General features: G+C 47.4%; 4 protein-coding genes across 7 annotated transcripts; 2 read left to right on the plus strand and 2 right to left on the minus strand.

Moving 5' to 3' along the window:
• Positions 1-5: 5 nt before the first annotated feature.
• Positions 6-902, minus strand: LOC146198890 (la-related protein 6-like). The gene has a single exon (XM_084594363.1). It carries the CDS (start codon positions 900-902, stop codon positions 6-8), a length of 897 nt encoding a protein of 298 aa, XP_084450489.1.
• An 8,728-nt stretch (positions 903-9,630) lies between these two features.
• On the plus strand, positions 9,631-15,117 carry LOC146198891 (14 kDa phosphohistidine phosphatase-like). 4 transcript variants are annotated; one of them, XM_084594371.1, is made up of 3 exons: positions 9,631-9,920; positions 11,915-12,064; positions 14,899-15,117. In XM_084594371.1, the coding sequence occupies exons 2-3, from the start codon at positions 11,921-11,923 to the stop codon at positions 15,115-15,117; spliced, it is 363 nt and encodes a 120-aa protein (XP_084450497.1). In that variant the 5' UTR covers positions 9,631-9,920; positions 11,915-11,920. The 4 variants fall into 4 exon arrangements, with proteins under 4 accessions (XP_084450497.1, XP_084450500.1, XP_084450499.1 ...); XM_084594374.1 differs by lacking the exon at positions 9,631-9,920 and adding an exon at positions 9,970-10,253; XM_084594373.1 differs by lacking the exon at positions 9,631-9,920 and adding an exon at positions 10,440-10,584.
• LOC146198892 (14 kDa phosphohistidine phosphatase-like) lies at positions 10,772-11,528 on the plus strand. The gene has a single exon (XM_084594369.1). It carries the CDS (start codon positions 10,850-10,852, stop codon positions 11,456-11,458), a length of 609 nt encoding a protein of 202 aa, XP_084450495.1. The 5' UTR covers positions 10,772-10,849; the 3' UTR covers positions 11,459-11,528.
• Positions 15,118-15,236: 119 nt separating the features above from the next.
• On the minus strand, positions 15,237-21,293 carry ERp60 (disulfide-isomerase A3). The gene is made up of 10 exons (XM_084594366.1): positions 21,076-21,293; positions 20,874-20,961; positions 20,685-20,811; positions 20,511-20,618; positions 20,304-20,430; positions 20,110-20,223; positions 19,931-20,031; positions 15,988-16,412; positions 15,606-15,682; positions 15,237-15,505 (listed from the first exon to the last, which is right to left on the minus strand). The coding sequence occupies exons 1-10, from the start codon at positions 21,207-21,209 to the stop codon at positions 15,340-15,342; spliced, it is 1,467 nt and encodes a 488-aa protein (XP_084450492.1). The 5' UTR covers positions 21,210-21,293; the 3' UTR covers positions 15,237-15,339.
• Positions 21,294-21,445: the final 152 nt, after the last annotated feature.

Raw genomic sequence — 21,445 nt, forward strand, 5'->3', positions numbered from 1 at the left:
CGAGCTCAGGAGGGTGCCAGGCAGGCGCGGTCTTGGAAGCCACGCGTGCCGTCTGGGCCCCGTGGCTGGCGGAGCACGGGCCCCGCACCGTCGGGGCGCTTCTTCACCCACAGGCCGGACGCGCTCACGTCACCCTGGCTGTGGGACTTGTGTCTCGGGGTCGGCGGCGGTGGCGGCGGCGAGCAAGCCGTCGCCGCGCTGGGCGGCGGAGCCCTGCGTGCCGGCTTGGCCCGCCCGTCACCGGCGGCGTCTCCGTGCGGCGCGGACACCGCGAGCGGCAGCACGCGCAGCAGCGGGCTGGCCTGCCGCACGGCCAAGCTGGCTGCCTCGTGGTTCTCGAACTCGACGACCGCCGCCGAGCAGCCGCTGGCCTCCGGGTGGCGCTGCAGGAAGCGCTTTGCGCACGGCGGCACGGGCCCCCCGGGGCGAAGCAGGCGCAGCAGCGAGATGGGCCCGCAGCGCGAGAAGATCTCGGCCACGGCCTCGACGGTGACGCGGTCCACCAGGGGAAAGGCGACTACGGTACGGGAGGGCGCCGTCTCGTCGTGCTCAGGCAGGGGCTCGCGGCGGCGCACCTTGGTGCCCTCGGCGTTGACCTCGAGCCGCGTGGACGCGGAGCGCAGCGCCTCGCGCACCAGCTCCCAGTTCTTGGTCAGGCTCTTGACCTTGCGGAACGAGGCCATTAGCTTGAGGCTCACGTAGCCCTCGCGGTTGCGCCGCACGTGCTTGAGCAGGAAAGAGTCGCGCAAGATGTTCTCGTCCGAGAAGTAGAACTCCACCTGAGCCACGATGCGGTGCGTCAGCTCGTCTTCCTCCTCGGACGAGCCGTTGAGCGACTCGAGCCCGGAGTCCTTGTCGGGGCAGTCGTCTTCCTCCCAGGGTTCCTCGTCCACCGTGTTCATCGCTGCTTGGCGTGCACCACCGGAGGCTGGATCCCGAACGCACTCTTCGATCGGCCCCGCGCGTCGCCTCGCCCGCCGCCACGCTGATGCCAATGAACGCGCCGGGCGTGCACTCCGTGCTACCCGGCTTCGTCCTCTTCCGGGCATTGCATGTGACTCGTGATGAACTGCGCGCGGCTCTCGGTGTTTTGTTTTTCTTTTTATTGCGCAAGCAATATTACGCCGGGTTTCAGCCCGTCGCTCAAACCCGGCCGGTAGCCACGTTTGACCTTTAGAGCGACCGCAGATGGGGCCCCTCTTCAAGCCGTCGGGTAAACCCGGTCGGTAGCCACGCCGCGCCGCTGAAGCAGCAGAAGAAGAAGAAAGGACAGGGAAGCTACGTCGGCTTTGCTTACGCAACCTATCGGGGTTTAACTAAAGCTAAACCCAAGCTAATTTTTTTTTTTTTTTTGTAGCCTCCCGCACAGCGCTGCGAAGAGCCGGAATGCAACCGAATCCATTATGTTCGCTTAGGAAACGGCTTATGGGCGACGGAATCGTTTCGTACTACGCTTAGCACACGGTCTATGGACGACTGCGTATTACACAGTCAATGTTTTGCACGCAATGCGATCGCAATGGAATGAATTCGTATTCTTCGCTTAACACACGGTCTATGGGCGACAGCGTATTATACTGCAGCCTTTGTCAATTCTTTAGTGTGACATAAAAGGTGCCACTTGACGTCACAGGGTTTAGAGTAAGGGACGCATAGTGTATATTTGACGCTGCTGGCGTTTGTCACTTCAACTGTTGCTTAGCTGAGCGACGGGTAACCAAGGTTGCAACTGAGGAAAGTGCGCGGCTTTGCGCTGCAACTTTCTAAGCTTCCAGTGTGGCATATGACAGGCGTACCTTGGACCGTCGTAGACAACACCACGGGGTCTTGACGATTTTATGCGCAGTATCCTTTTGAAAAACATACACTTTGAAAGAATCTGCTTGCGAGATTATTCGACGTTTCGTGGATCGTGGAACAAGTTTTTCGCAAATACGAAATTGAACTGTTCATATGCGTGTTATGGACACAGCGATAACATATTTCAACCGACCCATGATATCCGCACTGCTACGTTTGATTCAAACTAATTGACATCCTGCTAGTATGCGCTTCAGTCATGGCGTCATGACTGAACTTGTAATTTGTGACTTTTTTGTATAATTGGTTTTTCTTAAATTTTTTTCTTGGGTGTGCTTCTTCCCCTCTTTTATTTTCAGTCAGGTTTTGCCTGCGATATACAATAAGGGGATCCCTCAAGGTGGAGTAGGTTTCTTTAAGAGAGTAATTACTCACTAACATCCGCTCAAGCGCTGAAGTTCCAAAAAAGCCGTTAGCTTTCCCAGAAACTTCGCACTAAAAAAAATTCGTCATCCTGGTCCAAGGATCGAACCCGGGACCACCACCGCCTTTTTAGGGCAGGCGTTCCATCGAGCTTGCCAGGACGGCCGACGAACGGGAGCCATGGATCCCGTTGCGCGACAGCTAGCGTTCAAGGCCTCCATTCTCCAGAAATTCCGCCTTCGGCATTCTGAGTGAACATTCACGGACATGCTCCTGTATGTGTGTATATGTGCACTGATGGTACATCCGCCGAGTTTGAGAAGAGTGCATGGTACTTTTACTGCATGCGCCTATCATATTCCCATAGAATTGTTCGATCTAGCATGGAGATCAAAATCAGCCTTCACGTTTTCCATTCCAACTGGAACCGGGCCAAGCGAGGATCGTGTAAAGAAAACAGACCGGCATCGCGATCCGCTCCTGAATGCGTTGCGCTAGGCTAAAGTGAGCTCACTTTAGCTAGGCTTTGCAGCAGCTAGCCGGAGCCATCATTTGGGGAGATGCGTGCCCACCTGCTCGTGTAAACTGACGGCTTTGTAACCAGCGAAAGCTGCTCGCCCAGCAGCGGCAGCTACCATCCCCGCCCTGCAAAGGCACAGCAAGGCATGTGCCTTTCCTGGGCTGCAGCTGTACTACAGAGGAGTTCAGGCGAAAGCCTTTCTACGCTCTCGCGCGCGGGATCTGCATGGGATCTGCATGGGATCTGTGCGCTGACGCGTCACTTGTCAGCCTGCCAGCCTCTAATCCGCTGGCGCACGACTCCCCGTCTTCGCCGGTGGCGGGGAAAAGGACGCCCATTTCCGATGGAAATAAAAGTTGTGCAGCCAACCAATCCTGATAACGTCGCCAGAAAAAAAAATCTTTTCTCCTTCGAAAATCGAACCTCCTGCCCTTGGATCCCCAGCCGAGCGCTTGCTACCTACGACCCCGGGCGTGGCGCCCGGGGTCAAACGCACATCATGATTCTCCTTGTCTACCGTGAGGATGATAGTAGTGATGAAAATGATGCTGCAATTAGAGATAATGACAATGAGGGCAGTAGGAATGATAAGATACCTTTACAATTACCGGAAATGGAAAACATCGTGAGCGAGACTAAAGTAGAAACTTAAGTAATCTGAACCCGCATACAGCTTATGTACCCGACGGCATCTCTTACCATACCTTGAAACAGTGCTCAAGGGAGATAGCACATTTGTTAGTAATAATTCTCAACAAGTCACAAGTACAGATTCAAAAGATACCTGTAGATTGGAAGACGACCAACGTAACGCCGATATTCAAAGAGGGCGATCGTACACACGTAGGAAATTAGAGGCCGGTATCTTTAACTTCCATTTGCTGCAAGACGCTCGAGCATGTGCTTTATTCGAATCTGATGAAGCATTTTCAGGAAAATAACACTTTTTACCTGAGCTCGGCATGGGTTTCGCTCTGGTTTTTCGTTTGTAACGCGACTAACGAAATTCACGCATAACATTGCAGCCGGTTTAGACTAAGAGGAACAAATAGATGCGCTCTTTCTTAACTTACGGAAGGCATTTGATGTCGTCCCACACAATCTGCTTTGCATAAAATTATCCATCACGGGCATTCCAGAAAACGTTCTTGGCTGGGTAAAAGATTATTTTCGCACGTGCAAACAAGTTGTTCTAAACGGGGTTACATCGGCTCCATTGCATGTGCTATTGGGGGTGCCTCAGGGCTCTGTGCTTGGGCCACTTTTATTTCTTGTTTATAGAAATTATTTAATAGTAGGCCTCAAATCTACCGTTAGACTGCGTGCCAATGATTGTGTTGAGTATAGTCCTGTAAAATGCCGATATGTCTGTTCTGCAGGATGACTTAGACAAGGTGTCCATCTGGTGCATCTGTGACAGATGACAGTATACCGGGAAATATGCATAATTCATAAAGAAAAAAATCCCCAGTTCATATAACACAATATCGCACTCAAAAACCACAGAACACGTCAGATATCTGGAGTTGCGTTTTCTGAACACTTGACTGGAGCAGTCATGTTAACCTAATCACCACGAAAGCTTACCGTCTCAATGTTTTTTTTTTTTTTTTTTTTTCAACGAAATTTGAAGCATTCTTCTTCACTGAAAGCTGATTTGTATCGGACTACATTTATATCTACTTTAGAATATTCATGCGTAGCTTGTAATCCGTACACACACACAAAAAAAAAAAAATCAACAGATAAAAGAACGGGTGCAGAAACGGGAAGCACGCTTTTAACAGGAAATTATCGCTACACTGTCAGAGGGTCTGATATACGGAAAGGACTGGGCTGGAAAACTTCACGCGAAAAAATTCTAAGGCTGAAATTGCTTGACAATATACATGAAAATAAAACTGGTACTCCAGGCGAGACCATGCTAACAAAATTAGTATGGCACTGTCAGTGCCGTACTGATGTGTAAGTTTTCATTTTTTCTAAAACGATTAACAACAGGAACGAGCTTCCTAGCAATGTGATGGCTGCGTCTAGCATTGGAAATTAGTGTTTTATTCATTATATGTTAATTTACTAGATTTCTGAATTTATGCTACTGTGTGCCCCTTTTTAGTTCTGTTATTGTAAAAAAGTTATTGTTTTGTATTTTTGCGAGAATTTGCCGTACGCTCTGCCAATTTGTTTTTCTTTTGTTGCTGCTTTTCTTGCTTGCACGTTGTTCCCAATTTATTTCCTCATGCGACCCCCTGTACTTATGCCCACAAATAAATAATGACGGTGAATTTAGTTGATAGTGATATTTAGGGCAAACTTGAGGCACCGTGTGCAGCAGCAACGCTCCGGCTTTCGCATTTCTGTTGTGTATACATTCCGCAGTGCTCTCGGATTTTTTTATTTTATTTATTTGCAACATGGGGGCCCAGACCTGCTGCTCACCTTCGTTCTGCGCTGCCGTCCCAGGCGTGCTCTGCTCAGTGACTTCCGTGCCGCCTACGAACGTCTGGCCGAGAAACTCCGCTTTTGTGCCAAATCCGGGCACGCATATATCGACCGCCGCAGGAGATGCGTCATTTGTGCACATGGATTCCCAGCCACTGCGGAATTGAGGGCGACCAAAGAGCCGACGAACTCGCGACCACCGCGCACCAACTACCTCCCAGAGTGTCGTACGAGCCTCTCGTTTTGAAGAACGTACGGACGGTCACCCAAGGTCACCTCCGACAGCAGCACGCGGATCCAGAGTATACCTCAGAGCAGGCACCGTTAGCGGACGTGCTCCGACGACACCGCGCGCCGAATGACGAGAACGTTGCCACGCCCGACATGATTGTCGATTGTGAATTGGATTGCGCGGACGAAAGCCGGACGCCGATTAAAGATGATCGCCCAGCTATAAAAAGAAACATCGGACCATCCCCAGCTCCCGCTACGACCTCCAAACACTTGAAATGCAACTTCCGGCAGCTGCTTTCTCTCTTACGCCGTATCACTTCCTCGAAACGTTTAACGCTGCAGCTACCGGACTACACCGCCGCTCAACTCACCAGCGTTGAATGCATTGTTCTTCCGGCTTTACTATCGCCCCGTCTCGCGCAAAGGCGTCGTACACGGCATCGACGCCGGACCGGCCACCGAAACCCTTTTGCGTGACCTCGAAAGCTACCACACCAACATCTCCATGGGCCAGAATGATGGGATCCACAGAATCCGTCGTTACGTTTGAAGGTGAAGCGAACATTTGTTCGCTTCACCATTTCCAGCGCGCTGCATACAGGTACCGACTACACCACCGCAAGGCACAAAAGCGCGAGCGCTGCCGTCAGTATACGGCTACCGCATCCTGAACTACCCTGAACCAGCCTCTTTCCGCCGGTGGCCTCCATGTTCGATCACGCTCCATTCTGAAACAGATCACCTTGCTACCTATGGTGCGTACGTGCACTGCAATGGAGAGCACCCTACTTTCGATTCATCCTGCCCACGTCAACGCGAACAGATCACCAAAACAGAATAACTGCGCCACCGCAAGGCCTAAGACAACCCCCCGCTTCATGCTACAGCAACCTGTGGAGGCTCCCGCAGTTCCACTGCCAGCTAGGTCCCCAAGATTTCACCCCTTTTGTCTGCATGCCACAAGTTAACATCGAACCAGTCGGACTCCGGCATACTCGAAGCCATCGGCCCCCGCTGAAAAAGTTTACCCAGCCAGCCACCGAAACAGCGCGTCGATACCCTCGGCGCTTCCATATACGCACAAAACACACGTACAGCCCAGACAGAGATTGTAAACACCTCCCTCACGCATTCGCCGAACACCATTACACAAAACTATCACCAATAATTTCACGCAAATGCCGACCTTCGTGGACGCGCAATCCCATTCTACCAAACGCATGAGAGCCAAGCGGCCCTATACCGGCAAAGCTCCCAAGCTAAAGCCGGTCCTGTTACATAACCCAACCCGACAACAGCAAGCATAGCTATTGCACTCATGCAGTTGAATTGTAGCCTTTCATCGAACCCTTACATCAGTGGCTGTTATCCCAACCCTTACTTCCGCAATTTCTCCCCCAAAAAACACGACACTTCAGGAACATAACGGGATATCGTTCTCTGCATGCTGATCCAGTGACACCGCGCTCTATTCCACTTATATTCGGAGAGACATTGCCTGTGATTTTAAAGATCTCCCTTCCTTACGTAAATGTTTTCCCTGCAATCCGGACCAACCATTTTTACCTCTTAGTCAATATATATCCTCCTAATTCGTCGTCTCCATTTTCGCAGTATCATCCTTTGCGAGGCGAGGGACTCTGGCGGGGCTAACTTGCAGCATACTATGGGGCTATCCCCGCTACCTTACGTCAAGGAAAGCTTTCGCACACGCTCTCCATGCAGCAGTTATCAATCTCACTAATACATCAAGCGCACCTATATATAGAGGGGCACGCTGCACACACACACGAAACTCGACACCAGACCGGACGTTTCACAGTGCCCTTCACCCTTGGCGAGGCCTACACGATGCCCTCGTCTCAGATCACCTTGTACAAATCACGCCTTCCCTTTTACTCAATCGTGGAAAGTGTGTCATATGAAACGTTTTCCATCGCACAGAACTGGGACCAGTTCCGCCGGATACGGAGCACTGCAGCCACGCACTGATTAAGACACTTGAGACGACTGCGGACTCAGACTACCATCACGGACCCCGTCTCATCACCCAGATCCCCATCTCATGAGGCTTTGGAAGCGATGAAAGTGATTACTCAGGCGCATTCGCACCCAGTCACGCAAATCACGCACGACACCTTATATACGTGGATAGACACCGAGTACTCAGACCCCCCAAGACCCTGATCTCAATAGCCCCTTTGCCTTCCCCCCAGCTGGAGCGCGCTTGGCCCAGAGTAAGACTGGAAGCTCATCAGGTGCCGACCAGATTATCTACTCTCTTCTAAAAAATCTTCCCGGTGACGGGGACTTCCTCCTGTCTCAAATCCCAATGCGAAGCTTGTAATTTCCTTGCTGTGTGCACTTCCTTATCTACGTTATACCGAAACTGCAAAGCCATTACCTTGGCCAACCTCTGACCCGTTTCCCTCGGGAAGACCATCGAACGCATGACGCTCACGCCAACAGATCTTGACAACTCATTTCCTTCCCCACAACCAGATTGGCTGCCGCCCACATATGTCTATACTCAGGATCTTTTGTAATGAGAGTTGCATTGGCCATAGTCTCTCCATTTCGCAACGCCTGTCCGGTGAATGTCCATGCCTGTCCGAAGAGCGAAGAAGAAAAAAAAAGGAAAAGAAGACGGATAACTCGGTGGTTGGTAGAGGCGGACGACAACAACGAATTGCTATAGGACAGAAAGTTCGAAAGTCATGACGGCGATGGCGATGTGCCCCGGAGTTCGACGTAGAGACGAAGTCATACCACTAGAAGTCTTCCGAATGAGAATGGTCAACGACGCTCGGTCACACGTAGCTAATGCTTTCGCTCCATATTCGGTTCAGCAGCATTGAACCCTTCTAATTTTTTTTTTTTATATTTATGACACGATTCTGCAGTTTTTTTTTTTTTTTTCGGACTTGGTATATCACATAACCATGTTGTATTGGTGATACTCGTGCTTCTCCTTTGAAATGAGGGGAAGGGGGTAATATGCATGGAATCGAGCCCACCGAGATCCCGCCCGAGTCATTTATCATACCTTTCTTACAGGCCACGCAGGCACGTTTGTACGACTTGGCTAGTGCGGGCGGCTTATGTGCCACATGGTGCTTCCATAATGTGGTAGCAAGTGTAAGGTGAGGCACAGAAGCGAGTATCAAAATGTATGTACGTGAACGAGAATCTGTAAAGGAAGCTGCCAGACGGGATCATATATTAGCGCTGTGTAATCATTACCTTAAACGCAAAGCTTGTCTCCCATATTTTCTGTTTTAGAACGCCTGGAGGTTCTTCTGCAGTCCACTTTTATGCATTCCTTAAATGACTACGTCCAGACGATAAATTCTGCATAGTTTCTTTGGCGCGAACATGATGACGCCAAAGCCGGCTGCAACCTATCTTTGTTTTCCACACGCTAGTCGTTTGTTTCGTTTCTTATTTCATTACGTCTTTCATATAATAGTTCGTGCTACCAGAATTATAAGCACCACTTCGCGAGCAGACGCGGTTTAATTTTCCTGTTTCACGATGGCAGCGGCTGGCAAGTGAATATAAAGAATTCCGCTGCAATATGCTAAACATGAAAAGCCGGTTCAGCAAGAATCAATATTATTCTTGCTGAACCGGCTTTTCATGTTTAGCATATTGCAGCGGAATTCTTTATCGGGCCAATATAGCCAGCGCGGTGCGACTTTTTAAAAGATTCGGGGACTTGGATATACCCGTATCATATATATATATATATATATATATATATATATATATATATATATATATATATATATATATTCTTTCTTTCCGTGCATTTAATATTCTTTATCTCGATAATCACCACAAGACTAATTCTTGTCAATTACCAACAACAAACATGAAAAACAAAAACAAAAAAAGAATCCCTAATGTTTACCTTGGACTCGTAGGCTGTCAGCTCCTTTAAAAACTATGTATATATATATATATATATATATATATATATATATATATATATATATATATATATATATATATATACACACACAGCGATGCTAATTGCAGGAGGCTGAAACCATGGTGTATAGATATAGTGCTGACCTTATTAACGCTGCACGAGGAGGGCCGCAGCTTGCCAGCGCAGCATATGATCCCCGCCAGAGAAGGGGCTCTCGATATATCCCGCGGCGCGAGTCGCCGCTGGCCAGCCATCGCGCCGCGGGCTCATTTATAGGCGGCCGGCCTGAAAATAGTCTCCGACGCCAGAATTCTGCTGGAGTCATGGCCAAACGGCGCACATCACCCACGGCCCCTTCAAAACCCCCCGAACGTTATGGTTTCCCGTCAGATGCCGCCGCTTTCCGAGCTGCTTAGGGAGTTGCCAATCTTTGAGCGGTGCCTGTGATCCGCGAAACGCGCTCGATGTTTGTGTTTGTCTTTCTATAATTAGAGCGCCGTGCGTCCTTGCGAGCAGGCGGAAGGGGCCACTGCCAGCTCAAGCGCATCACAGTGTTGCAGTTACCCGGTGAGTATGCATACCCTGCACGCCTGCTGACATTGGGCCCTCACGTCGCCGCCCATGGTGCTCGGATGCCCTGGAAGAGCTCCTCGCATTGGAGCAAAATAGCGGTGTCCATGTAGCTTGCGGTGCACTTTGGCTAGTTTGCCTGACGGCGTCATTCGAAACCCTCTTGTTTGCGGTTAAGGAGAAAGGCGTGGCTCTCTTAGTTTTGGGTGAGAATCGGCGTCGCGCAGCGTCCTCTGCGAGCTTCCGGGCCAATTCTATTTTGGGGCAAGGTCTATTGTTGTCGCTTTGTCGCTCTTGTCTCCAGCTCAGATCGTTCTTGAGACTCAACAGGTAAGTGTCTGCAGCCGTTCGTGCTGATGACGGTCAAGTTTAACTTGCACCGCATTCGCGGGCCCCAATGATACCGTTAATCGACGCGCGGACTATCAGAAAAGAGCGGTTTCGGTTTCGTTTTTCTTCCCAATTCTTTATGGGAGCATTTGTGAGAGTATCTGTTTCAGGTTCTGTGCGGAAAATGCGCAGATCAACGTCTTCGAACTGTGTTGCCGAATTAACCTATGCACTGACGAAGTTAACACCTCAACCAATGTTGTATTTTTGTTTTTGTGCTTGCAAGTGCATATGCCTTCCGTACTCCCTTTCAGAGGACGACTTCTAGAGCGTAAGTGATGGAGTTATAAACGGATGAGCACATAAATAATCTTTGAGAATAAGAAGATAAACGAAACAATTTCGAGTAAAAATACTGCCGCTGCTTCAGAGCACGTACCAGTGCGCCAATGTTGGCTCGCGCAGATCCCGCGTGTCCTCGTCCCATATTTAGCCGTTGCCGGACAGATACTGGAGAAACCGAGACAAGCCAGTCGTGGACTGGAAAGAGCACGCTTGATTTTGATTTTTCATTTGCCTTGCCTTGCTTTCGCTTGATGCCGATTGCTAACGGACGGAGGGTTTTGTCAACACTCCGTTCAGGTCTTTTGAACAGAAGAACGAGCGCGGTAATATCCACACGCGCAGCTCGGAATTACAAGGAGACTCAAGTAAGGCAGTTGGAACCACCAACAAGCGGTTCGTGGCTCTTGCTGTTAGCCGGCGTTTCTCCTGTTGCATCCACGCCATTCCGTCTCTCGTTTCTGCAAGGAGCCCGTTTGTGTCAAAGCCTGGCAATGTCGGAGAACAGCTACGAAACCATTCCTGATGTGAAGCTTGACAATGGACGTTTCAAGTACGTGCTCATCAAAGTGCATGACAAAAATGACGCAAGCCGCAGCAAGCTGATCGTGCGGGGCTCCGCATCGGCCGCTTACCATGCAGACATCTACGAGAAAGAAATGAGCAAGATCGAGTCCATTAATGGCCTGGAGACTGAGTGCTTAGGAGGCGGAAGGATTATTCACAACCCGGACTGCGCCGAGATCAAAGTGTTTGGATACTCCCAGGGATACGGCCAAGCAGACCACAGCAAGGCCGTGGAAATACTGAAGCGCAACTTCCCAGAGTACAAGTCCATAACGTGGTCAAACGAGGGATACTAGCCGCGATGATGTGCCGTCAACTTGTGTAGCCCAAGTAGTAATTTAAAATAAAGTAGTCACTTCACCGCTTTGTGCGAGTTTTCGCCCTGAATGCGCTTGATTTCGCTGCGTTTCGTTTCGCGTCCGGCGCTGAAACGAAAACGTGGCATTTAGTTATCTTTACTGCGCTTTTTCGGAGCAAAACTGCCAGGAGAAACTTTCCTGAAATGTATGCAGGACCGAAATGTGACCCGCATTTTTCTGCATGCTTATTTTGACTTGTAAACACGTCCAGAAATCTTGTCATACGTAATGAGGATTTTACCACGTCGCGACTACCACTGCATCATTAAGGTGTGTGTGTTGAACTGATCTAGCAATGTGAGTTCATTTTAATTGCAACTAATTTTCTATAGCTATGAAAAGTGTCATTTTTCTTCTGTCATGCGAAAGTTGTAATGCCAGCCCTATTTTCAGTCAGTCATGTCGTCCTTGAGTGGAGTTCCAGATGTGGCACTGGAGGTTGGACGGAGCCGGTATATCCTGGTGAAAGTATATGTTAAGGATGATGAAGAGACTTACAAGTATGTCGTCCGGGGTTCTGTCCTTGCTGCTAATCACACAGAGGTGAGAACACTGCAAATATTTTGTTTGTAAAAACTCTACAGGGTGATGAATAACATTAGAGGATTTGTTTTGTGCTATGAATGCATTGAACTGTTACATTGTTTCATGAACGCAGTGGTGTGGCTGAGTAGGCTACTTAACCTGTGTGCATCTCTTTTTAATATGCCAGGAAGCTACTATGGCTGTCAGCAGCAATTCCTGCTTGTCTTATGGATGTCATTTTTGGCACACACTGTTATTCCATTAACATGATAGCATGAAAGGCTTCATTCTCCAGAAAATCTGGCGTCGACATTGTGAGAAAAAATCACAAGCGGGCAGGTGGTAGATGGCAGGCGACTTGATCAAGTGCTGATTGACCGGCAGATTGTGTGACGTCACGAGACCACATAACACGGCAGGAGCTGCAAACTCGGGTATTGAATCCACCAGTAGTCTTGGTTTTCGATTCAGAGACCCTACTTCTCGGCCATGCAGGCCCATTCATACGACTTCGTTAAAGTAGAGCTGTACATCTTTGCCACATGGTCTTTCGTAAAATGTGGTATGTTAAGAGTGTGTGCTCGTGGATGTGTGAGACATTTCGAAATGATAGAGGCACAAATTAAGGGGTTAGTGATTAAGTGAGCAGCAAAGTGCATGAACAAGGTTCCACAAAAGGCACCGCAGAAGGGGACCATTAACACTTTTGCATCATACATTTAAAGGCGCAGCTTAAGTGTTTCCTATATTTTGTGCGTCACTATGTGTTGGGAACATGTCAGCTCGCCTACTAGTTGGCACGATGGAAATAGTGTATGATCTAACAGTATGCAAAGTAGGTCACTGGAGAGAACATGAAGAGTCATTAATGAAATGTGTACATGTGGCTCCGCTTTAGGTTGGGTGCCAAAAAGTTGCAAGGCACCTCATGAGTCGGGAAACTAAGTGCATGTTTGGGTGGCAACATCTCTAAAAATGCCCTTTATCGTAAAATTGATACACTGCAATGCGTGGACTTCCCTGAAAGAATCTCGGGGCTGGTCAAAATGAAGCCGTGCGGTATTATTCAATCGTAAGGTACCATTGAACAAAATTGCAACCTTGCCTTATATGAAACTAAAGAAAAAATTCATGGCAAGAGTGAGGAACGTGCTGTGCAGTGTTTTCACAAAGCTGGTTGACTGCAACCCATACAGCACATAAGGAAATAAATGTTGAGGGGAGAGACATGTGCTCTTACAGGAATACACAAATATATGAACTGCAATGATGATGAGTGAAGCAGATTGCGCGCCGTGTTTCGCCGCGAAACACGGCGCGCAATCTGCTTCACTCATCACAGCGGCTGGGGCACATGCTATCGCTAGATATCAAAGCGTCACCTGGCGCCGGTTTCGATCTGCGTCTGCTGAGCGCAAGGTAGGAGTAAGGGTACAGAGAAGCCTGCGAGGGTAACTGGAGCGGATGGGCGCCGTTAGAAGGCGCAGAACGCAGTTTTGCCACGCTCTCCCATGTCCCGCAATATTGTGATCGTGACAGTACATCCATATTCAACATGAAAACACATTAAATAGATAATATATCCAGAGAAATATCACTCCAATAAAAGTTTGCTTCTCACATGTTAGGAAGGTAATCACTGAGTGCATGCCAGTACAGTGTTCGTTTTGACTTGTAGGTAATAACTCTCAGTCAACATAACGAAGTAATATCTGGTTGCAGATCGTTATGAAAAATAACATGTAAAGATGTGGACGAGAAAGGCTAGAACAGGGCGATGTATATGGCTCCAATCTGTAGGTGTCAAAGAGCTTAAGGCTTAATGTTCCCAGTGTTTGAACCTGTAGATGAAGTATACTATTTCTGTTTGCCTGCGTACATTGTTGCTCGCAGCATGAACAAAAATGGCAAGGATAGAGGTACCACATTTTGCAATAATAAATGTGCAGTAGTAAGAAAGGAAAGTGGCACCTCTGCGGAATACTCAAGAGATGTGTGCAAGCAAAGTGTGGTAGTGGTGTGCCAGTTAACGACCCAAAGTGCTTTAGAATATGTTGAACTCCTTTTTCACTCTATTTCCCTTACGTATTGTGGTTAGTGCAGTCTTGTAAAATACCCAACATAAGCGTGAATGATTCCATTACCTTTTTCGCTTCTCCAAACAGTAAACTGCACTTGTTAGGCGATACCACGTGCCACTTAAACAGGCAGAACACAAGGCAATGCCAGCATCAGTATGGAGGTATTAATATGATGCAGAAAGGGAAGTAGAGAAATTTCGAAAAGGAATGATGGTCATTACACTGCTCCCGATAAAATATATTAACCGTATGGAGCAATTCAAGCTTCATGCACTTGTAAATTGTGTCAACTTCCTACAAGCGACTGAGTGAAGTACCTCTCATACTTTAGGTGCAAACCCTTGGCAGAAAGGTTTTGGTCTATTAAGCACAATGCTTCGATAGATATTTAAGGAGCAGCCAAAAAAAAAGCTGCAGTCCAACTCTCCTAGTCGCTCCCCCCTCTAATTTGTCATCTTGTGTCCATTTTGTTCATGTGCTCCACTTGACAAAGGGCATATGCTTTTGACAACTACAATATATTTGGACAATATGCTTACAATACTGCTTAGTGTGGTTAACATTATTAGTCTGAATCGGCAACATGTCTGCTCTGTATTGAATGGTACTGCACAAACTCATAAAATGCCTCAGAGTGCGAACACTTCAAGCCGTGCAATGCTAAAAGGCTTAGAAAGTGCTCGTCATTGCAAGAAATCAAGTAGCAATACATATGAAGACTGTTTTGCACCCATTTTAACATATAGCACTTATGTTGTGGATTCTCTCTAGATCCTTGACAAGGAGACTGCTGCATTGAAGGCAGCAGGCCTGGAATGTGAATGTCTTGGAGGGGGATACATCATTCATCTCCCAGACACAAAAGAGCTGAAAGTCTATGGCAACTCCCAGACCTATGGGCAAGCAGACCATGCCAAGACAACAGAAATCCTCAAGAAGCAGTACCCAAACTACACCTCGGTCACTTGGAGCAATGATGCTATTGTTTAACTCTGCACAGCCTACTTTGAAAACAACTGCCTGGTAATGCGATTAAAATTGTAATTTAATCAGTTCTTCATGTGTTACTAGTAGCGCAACAGTAATAAAGTGGACAAGACCACTTCCCAACGAGTAGAAAAAAACATCCATTTATTGTACAGAGATGACAAAGACCCCAGAGATCCCTAATGAAATGATAGAAACAATGTCCCTCCTGACCCCCATGATGCCTCATAACTCCTCCTTGGCCTTCTTTGCACCGGAACGGTCAAAGCCCTTGAGCTCATTGGTGGCATGCTTGGCAATGTACTTGATGAAATCATCATGGTCACGACCACCATCGTACCTCCTTGGGTTCTCTTTGTCGTCCTTGGGCACCCAGTACAAAGTAGGGAAGCTGAAAAGAGTGATCATGTTACACCTGCTGTGCTGCTCCACAAGGCAGTGTGCCACTCTGGGACTACTTCACAATAGATTGTATTTTCCAAATAACTTACCCTGTGACCTCAAACTTGGGGTGAACATCATTGGCAGTAGCATCCATCTTGACAATTTCCACATCCTCACCAGCAAGCTGCAAACGTTTTTGTTGGCTGTTTTAGATACTGCCCACCACATAGATGCTGTAGGACAGCACATGACAATCACAGGACAATAACCACTATGCCAAAAGAGCATTATGTTCACTGCTTAATAAGGACATAATTATGGCAATAATGGACAGCCCTTGTGTACACTACCAGACTATCCTTGAGAAGTTATGCAATAATCTGTACAAGGATTGCTGCTGCATCAGCGGAAAGTGCACAGTAAATGGCGAACTGAACCTAAACCTCTGCTTGTTATAGGTGAATAAATGTCTTATTAGGAAATACATACCGTCTTGCCAACTTCTTCATAAGTAGGTGCCAGTTTCTTGCAGTGGCCACACCATGGAGCGTAAAACTCAACCAGGACATCCTTGGGGCTTTCCATGACGAGCTCCTTGAAGTTCTCTGCCACAGCCACCTTGACGGGCCCATCATTGTTTTCTGGAACTGGCTCAGACTTGAGGTGTGCCTTGACCTTGCCAGCAGTGTACTCTTCAAGGAATTTCTCCAAGTTCTCCACGCTGAACTCATTGGTCATGCGGAACTTCTCGTTGTTGGCATTGCGAACGGCGACAACGGGCTTGTTTCCATGCGAGGACAGACCATAGTCGTCCATCTCAGCAGCAAAGCTGTCCTTGTTGCTGATGGCAAAGTTCAATTTGCCCTTGTAGTTCTGGGCCACCTTGAGGATACGGTTGCGCCAGTAGTTGGTGCCTAAGAACAGAAAAGATGCTTCAGCCACAGAGTACACAAACTTAACAAGGTTCATGACACAGCTGGGCATCAACCGTTTAAGAAATTCGGTGATGGCTAAGGTGCACAAATTTATAGAAGTCTAAATGGAAGTGCGCAACAAATTAATGATAAATAACTGCACACATTGTAACAAGCCAATTTCATCCTTGGAACATTTACTGGAGAAGTACAGAAAAAAAAAATTTTCAGCCTTGCAAGTATTTTAACAAGTCTAACCATTTTTAAGAGGGCTTGGTAAAAGCAACAACAAAAATTATGAAAGTTGATGTGGTGCCAGTTGCTTTACAAAAATCAAGCCTGCTTCCCCTCGCCCAAATAACACTTATTCTCAGTGCACACCTGCAGACATTAACACCCCATTTTACCAAAAGTTTATAACCAGATGGTTTGCTTTTAAGCTGTGTAGTTGGAAAACAAGCATTTGAGCGAATCTGCAAACTTTTGACGAGTGTACACATGCTGTTCTCACATCTAAAGAAATGGTGCAATTTCTTTTAAAACAGCATGGTGCCCACAAAATCATGCAAGCACAGTTACTTGCATGTAACTTCAATCTATTCACTGAGAATAATAGAAGCACAGCAATGCAATACCCAGCAGCTGAGTGTCCAGCACTTCACATAGCAGACAGCGAGATGCAGGCACAATGTAAATTCAGTTTAGACACACCTGTATACACGCATGACAACACAGGCCAGGTAAGTGCACCCTATAGACTGTTTGCAAAACAAATTCTGCTTTCCTGCAGAGCAGTAACCACTTTACCAGAGCAGCACAACTCTCATAGGGAAGTAAGTTACTCGAAGCCTTATGTTGTGCATGCACCTTGCAAATGGCAAGTTGGCACAGCTGCGTTTCGCTTTTCTGCTACTCTCAAGAGCAAGAAAGGCATGCGTTGTTCTGGCCACTGATGAGGACTCTAGCACTGCACCTGATTCCCACCCCCAAAGTGGCACAAATGCAAGCAAGGCCACTGAGTGTCAGCTACAAGGCAAGATGGTCTTTTTCTTTAGTAATGCAAGATAAGACGAAAGCTAGCATGAAAATGAGAAAGTACATTAAAAGCAGGGTGTGCACAGTATTTGTGCTAAAGAAAATTAGCATAGTGCATGAAACAAGCAGTGAAGGTGAAAAGTGCAAAATCCATTTAAAAGTGAAGATGCATAATATGCTTAAGTAGAAATCAGTGTGCGAGAAGGTGGCAGGCCTCAGCAGGGTTCACTGTGAAGACTGCACTGCCCCTGCTAAGAAGGGATAAAATTACTCATCTCCTTAATGACTCACAAAGAACTTCTGTCATTGGCAAATATAAACGTATACTATGATGTTCAAAAGTTGGAAAAAAAAGAAAGGCAATATGGAGAGCTGCACATTTCAACAACCCAGGGTTCTTCAAGATGCATGGACAATGCAAAAAAAAGGGGCACTTCTGCATTTCACTACGATCAATATGTATGCAACTGCCACAGCTGGGAAGTGCCGGTGAATGACAAACGCCGGGGAGGGTGGCGCCTTGAGATTTTCAGAGTAGTAACAGCCAGGGCGCAGGGTAAAGCAACGATCACCTATGTTAATCAGACCGCAAATTACAGAGAAAAATGGATTTAGGAATGAAACATTTTTCTTCCAGCCGCTTAGTGTTTTAACGAGACAAAACTAACGAAAATAACTCCACGTTCACTTTTTAGAAGTACATGGCAGTGCAGGCTGACCTCAGATCAAAGAAAAGGTGTAGACGTCATTCAGTTTGCTCGTGGAAACTGCCAGTGGTGGTGACAACCTACATTCCACTCTTCAGCCTCATCTGGTTCATCTAGCATGAGCAAAAGTTTCTTGTCATTAGAATACAGTAATCTAATTTTTCCTCAGCATCCCTTGAAGATTTGAGAGACCTGGTCGAGTCAGTTGATCTCTGTTGACTACTCTCATTACGGATCCTCATTTGCATACATGCGCATAGCTACATGCCCAATCAGCAATTTTTATTCTGTGCCTCTATTAGTGCAAACACTAGAGATTTACAGTCAAAACTATCATAATATATGAAAGGTTTGGTTTACAGGTTTTAAGATCCCAAAGAGACTCAGGTTATGAGGAAAGCCATAGTGGAAGGCACTGGAAATTAGACCACTTAGGGGTTCTTTAGTGTGCAATGACATTACACAGTACAAGAAGGCCTCTGCTTCTACTAAAAAGCAGCTGCCACGGTCAGGATTTGAACTCTCGTCCCAATCACTGAACCACACTGGCAGAGATATGTGAAAGACCACCCAATATCGGTATAAGTCTTAACAATGCCACACAAATGTGCCTGTGCAGCCAAAGGGCAACGTGTCCACCTCGAGATCCAAGGATACTGGAAGCGTGGATTCCCATCTTAAAGGCAAGCCCAAATTGGCAGTGCCTGCCAGTACAACTATGTCAAGTGTTCTCACAGCGTCACAACCACCCAGCGGCCAGTGAGTGCAGGCCCATGTCAGCTGCCAACTATCACCGCCTGCCAGGAGAGGTGTGTCAGTAATTTTTTTGCTCTCAACACTGAAGCCAGATTTTCAGGAGAATGGGGCCTTTACAGTTATGTTGAAAATGGGGACAGGGGGGGGGGGGCACTTAAGCTCTACCTATCAGTATGCATGGCACGATAATGTTAATGGCACCTGTTGGTGGCTCGCTCACCTCTCGAATTTTCCTCTATGTACATGCATTTTCGTACTCAACCACTAATGCCTTAAACTGTACATCTAGTATTGCAAATATACTCATTAGCATACCGTCGCAAGCTACTTTATTATGTGAATGACTACCAAAGAGATAAAGCTCAGCTTCAACCAAGCCATGCGAGTGTGCCCATGTGGCATAGGGATACAGTGTCTTCACTTAAGATCCAAGGGTTCAATTTCCACCTCACTCAAATTTTTCAGTGCAGAAACTATGTTTCCAGCAATGCCACCGTTAAGTTTCTACTGCCAGAGACATGGCAGTGGCTTTTTGCACACAATGCCAATGCCAACACCAGATTCTCTGGAGAATGGGCCTTTAACGCTGCTGCAAAGAAAAAAACAAAACAAAAACCTAAATGATAGTGTTGGACATTGTTCGATCTCTTAAGCTGGGTGAGTATGAGCCATTTCTGCACAGTCTAGCCAAATAAAGGAGGAAACATCCGATATGGTGTTCCACTAATTCAGTTGAGAATACTGACTGCCACCTTAATAGAACGTGAACGGCACCTGGTGCTAAGTAAAACATGTTCGAGCTTACTAGCAATACATGCAGGTATTTTAGCCATTGAAACCTGGCATTAACAATTTGAATACTGACAATCAAATGTTGAATACAGTGTTACAATGTGACTGAACAAGTGCAAGCTAGAAGTGACTAACAACCGAAACCAAAAGCATATTTTTTCTCTAAGTTCTGCTACATGCAGTGCATGATGATCAGGTCCTTATTTGCAGACATATTGAGCTACCCACCCTTTGCATTCTTTGTGTAGTCGACATCAAAGTAGGCAACCAACAGTGGGGCCTCGAACTGGTTGTAGTTGTCCTGTGTCCTGTGACCAACAAGGCCATGGCTGCAGGAGAGAAGGGGCCCTTGAAACCGCTGCACTACATGTAACCACACTAGAGGCCATAGAATGCTGACAACTCACTAATTCTGCTTCAAGAACTTCTCAAGCTCAGCCTTGTCTGCAGCACCATCATAGACCACCTCACTCTCTTCAAACTTGTTCTTAAGTAGCTTGGGCCTGAACAACACAACTTTGCTGCAAAGACAGAAGCAAAGGTATTAATATGGTGCTGCAATGACCCGGGCCAACTCGTGTTCTAACTCTGCAATTATTACTTAGAGTGTCCATATTTCTTGTGCAAGTCCTTGTTGAAAGTGTGGCCGAAAACCCAGGACTCCCTTTGCTTATCAGCAACCTTGAGGAAGTGCTCGTGCAGGTCAACGTCCTTGTTTTCGAAGAAGCCTGGGAGGAAAGCGACGCATATGTTATGCACATTATGCCACAAGCACAAACAGTGCGTCAGTCATCATAGACGCACTTACCAACAATGACCACCTCGTCCTTCTCAAGCAGCTTGGCAAGTTCTTCGGCACTCGTGCATTCCTTGGAGCTGGGTCCAACTTGCGACCGCATGTGTTTGACGATGCCACCTGTTCAGAAGAGTCAACATGTTAGCCCTACCCGCCAATCAAACATGTTGGCGAGAATTCGCTTACCAGCTTCCCGAGGGCCATTGTACTCGGAGGAGAACTCTCCCCCTTTGAAGATCTTGAGGGTGGGGTACCCGCTCACGCCGTACTTGGAGCAAGTATCCTTGCCTCCACTTTCCGATGTGCAATCAACCTAAACGCATCGCACCGTGTAAACTTACATCCTCGTCGTCAACAGCGAACTAGTTTTCTTACCTTGACAAGTGGCACCGGCGGATCGTTACCCTTAAGGGTAGTGGCAGCTTTCTCATATTCTGGCGCTAACCTCTTGCAATGGCCGCACCTGAAAGGCAGTAAGTGGCGGTGAATGACAAACGCCGGGGAGGGTGGCGCCTTGAGATTTTCAGAGTAGTAACAGCCAGGGTGCAGGACTGGTTTTCGAACAGGCGTGACTCACCATGGAGCGAAGAATTCCACAAGGGCTGTGTCGTGCTCTTTAATCCGATCGTCAAAATCGGATCCAGAGTAATCGAGAACATCGCTTCCAAGGGAAACCGACACGAACGCAGCTAACAAAACTATGTGCTTCATGGCGTAGCCCCAACTACAAACGTGTCGCACGAAGAAGGCAGAGCCGGCTACTTAAAAGTTAAAAAACAACGTGGCTGTCGTAGAGCGACGCCGGGCGAGCTGCGCTGTCGGCCTACGATTGGTAGACGCCAAGTTTGCAAGCAATGACGTCACTGACTTGGTTGCCAGCAGCCACAGCTAGAGCTACAGTGGCTACAGCACGAGCGGTCACTCCCCATGTGCTGACGTTCTGCATG

The sequence above is a fragment of the Amblyomma maculatum genome, chromosome 2 (genome assembly GCF_055883805.1).
Source record: "Amblyomma maculatum isolate TAMU_Amacu chromosome 2, ASM5588380v1, whole genome shotgun sequence".
Classification (NCBI taxonomy): domain Eukaryota; kingdom Metazoa; phylum Arthropoda; class Arachnida; order Ixodida; family Ixodidae; genus Amblyomma; species Amblyomma maculatum.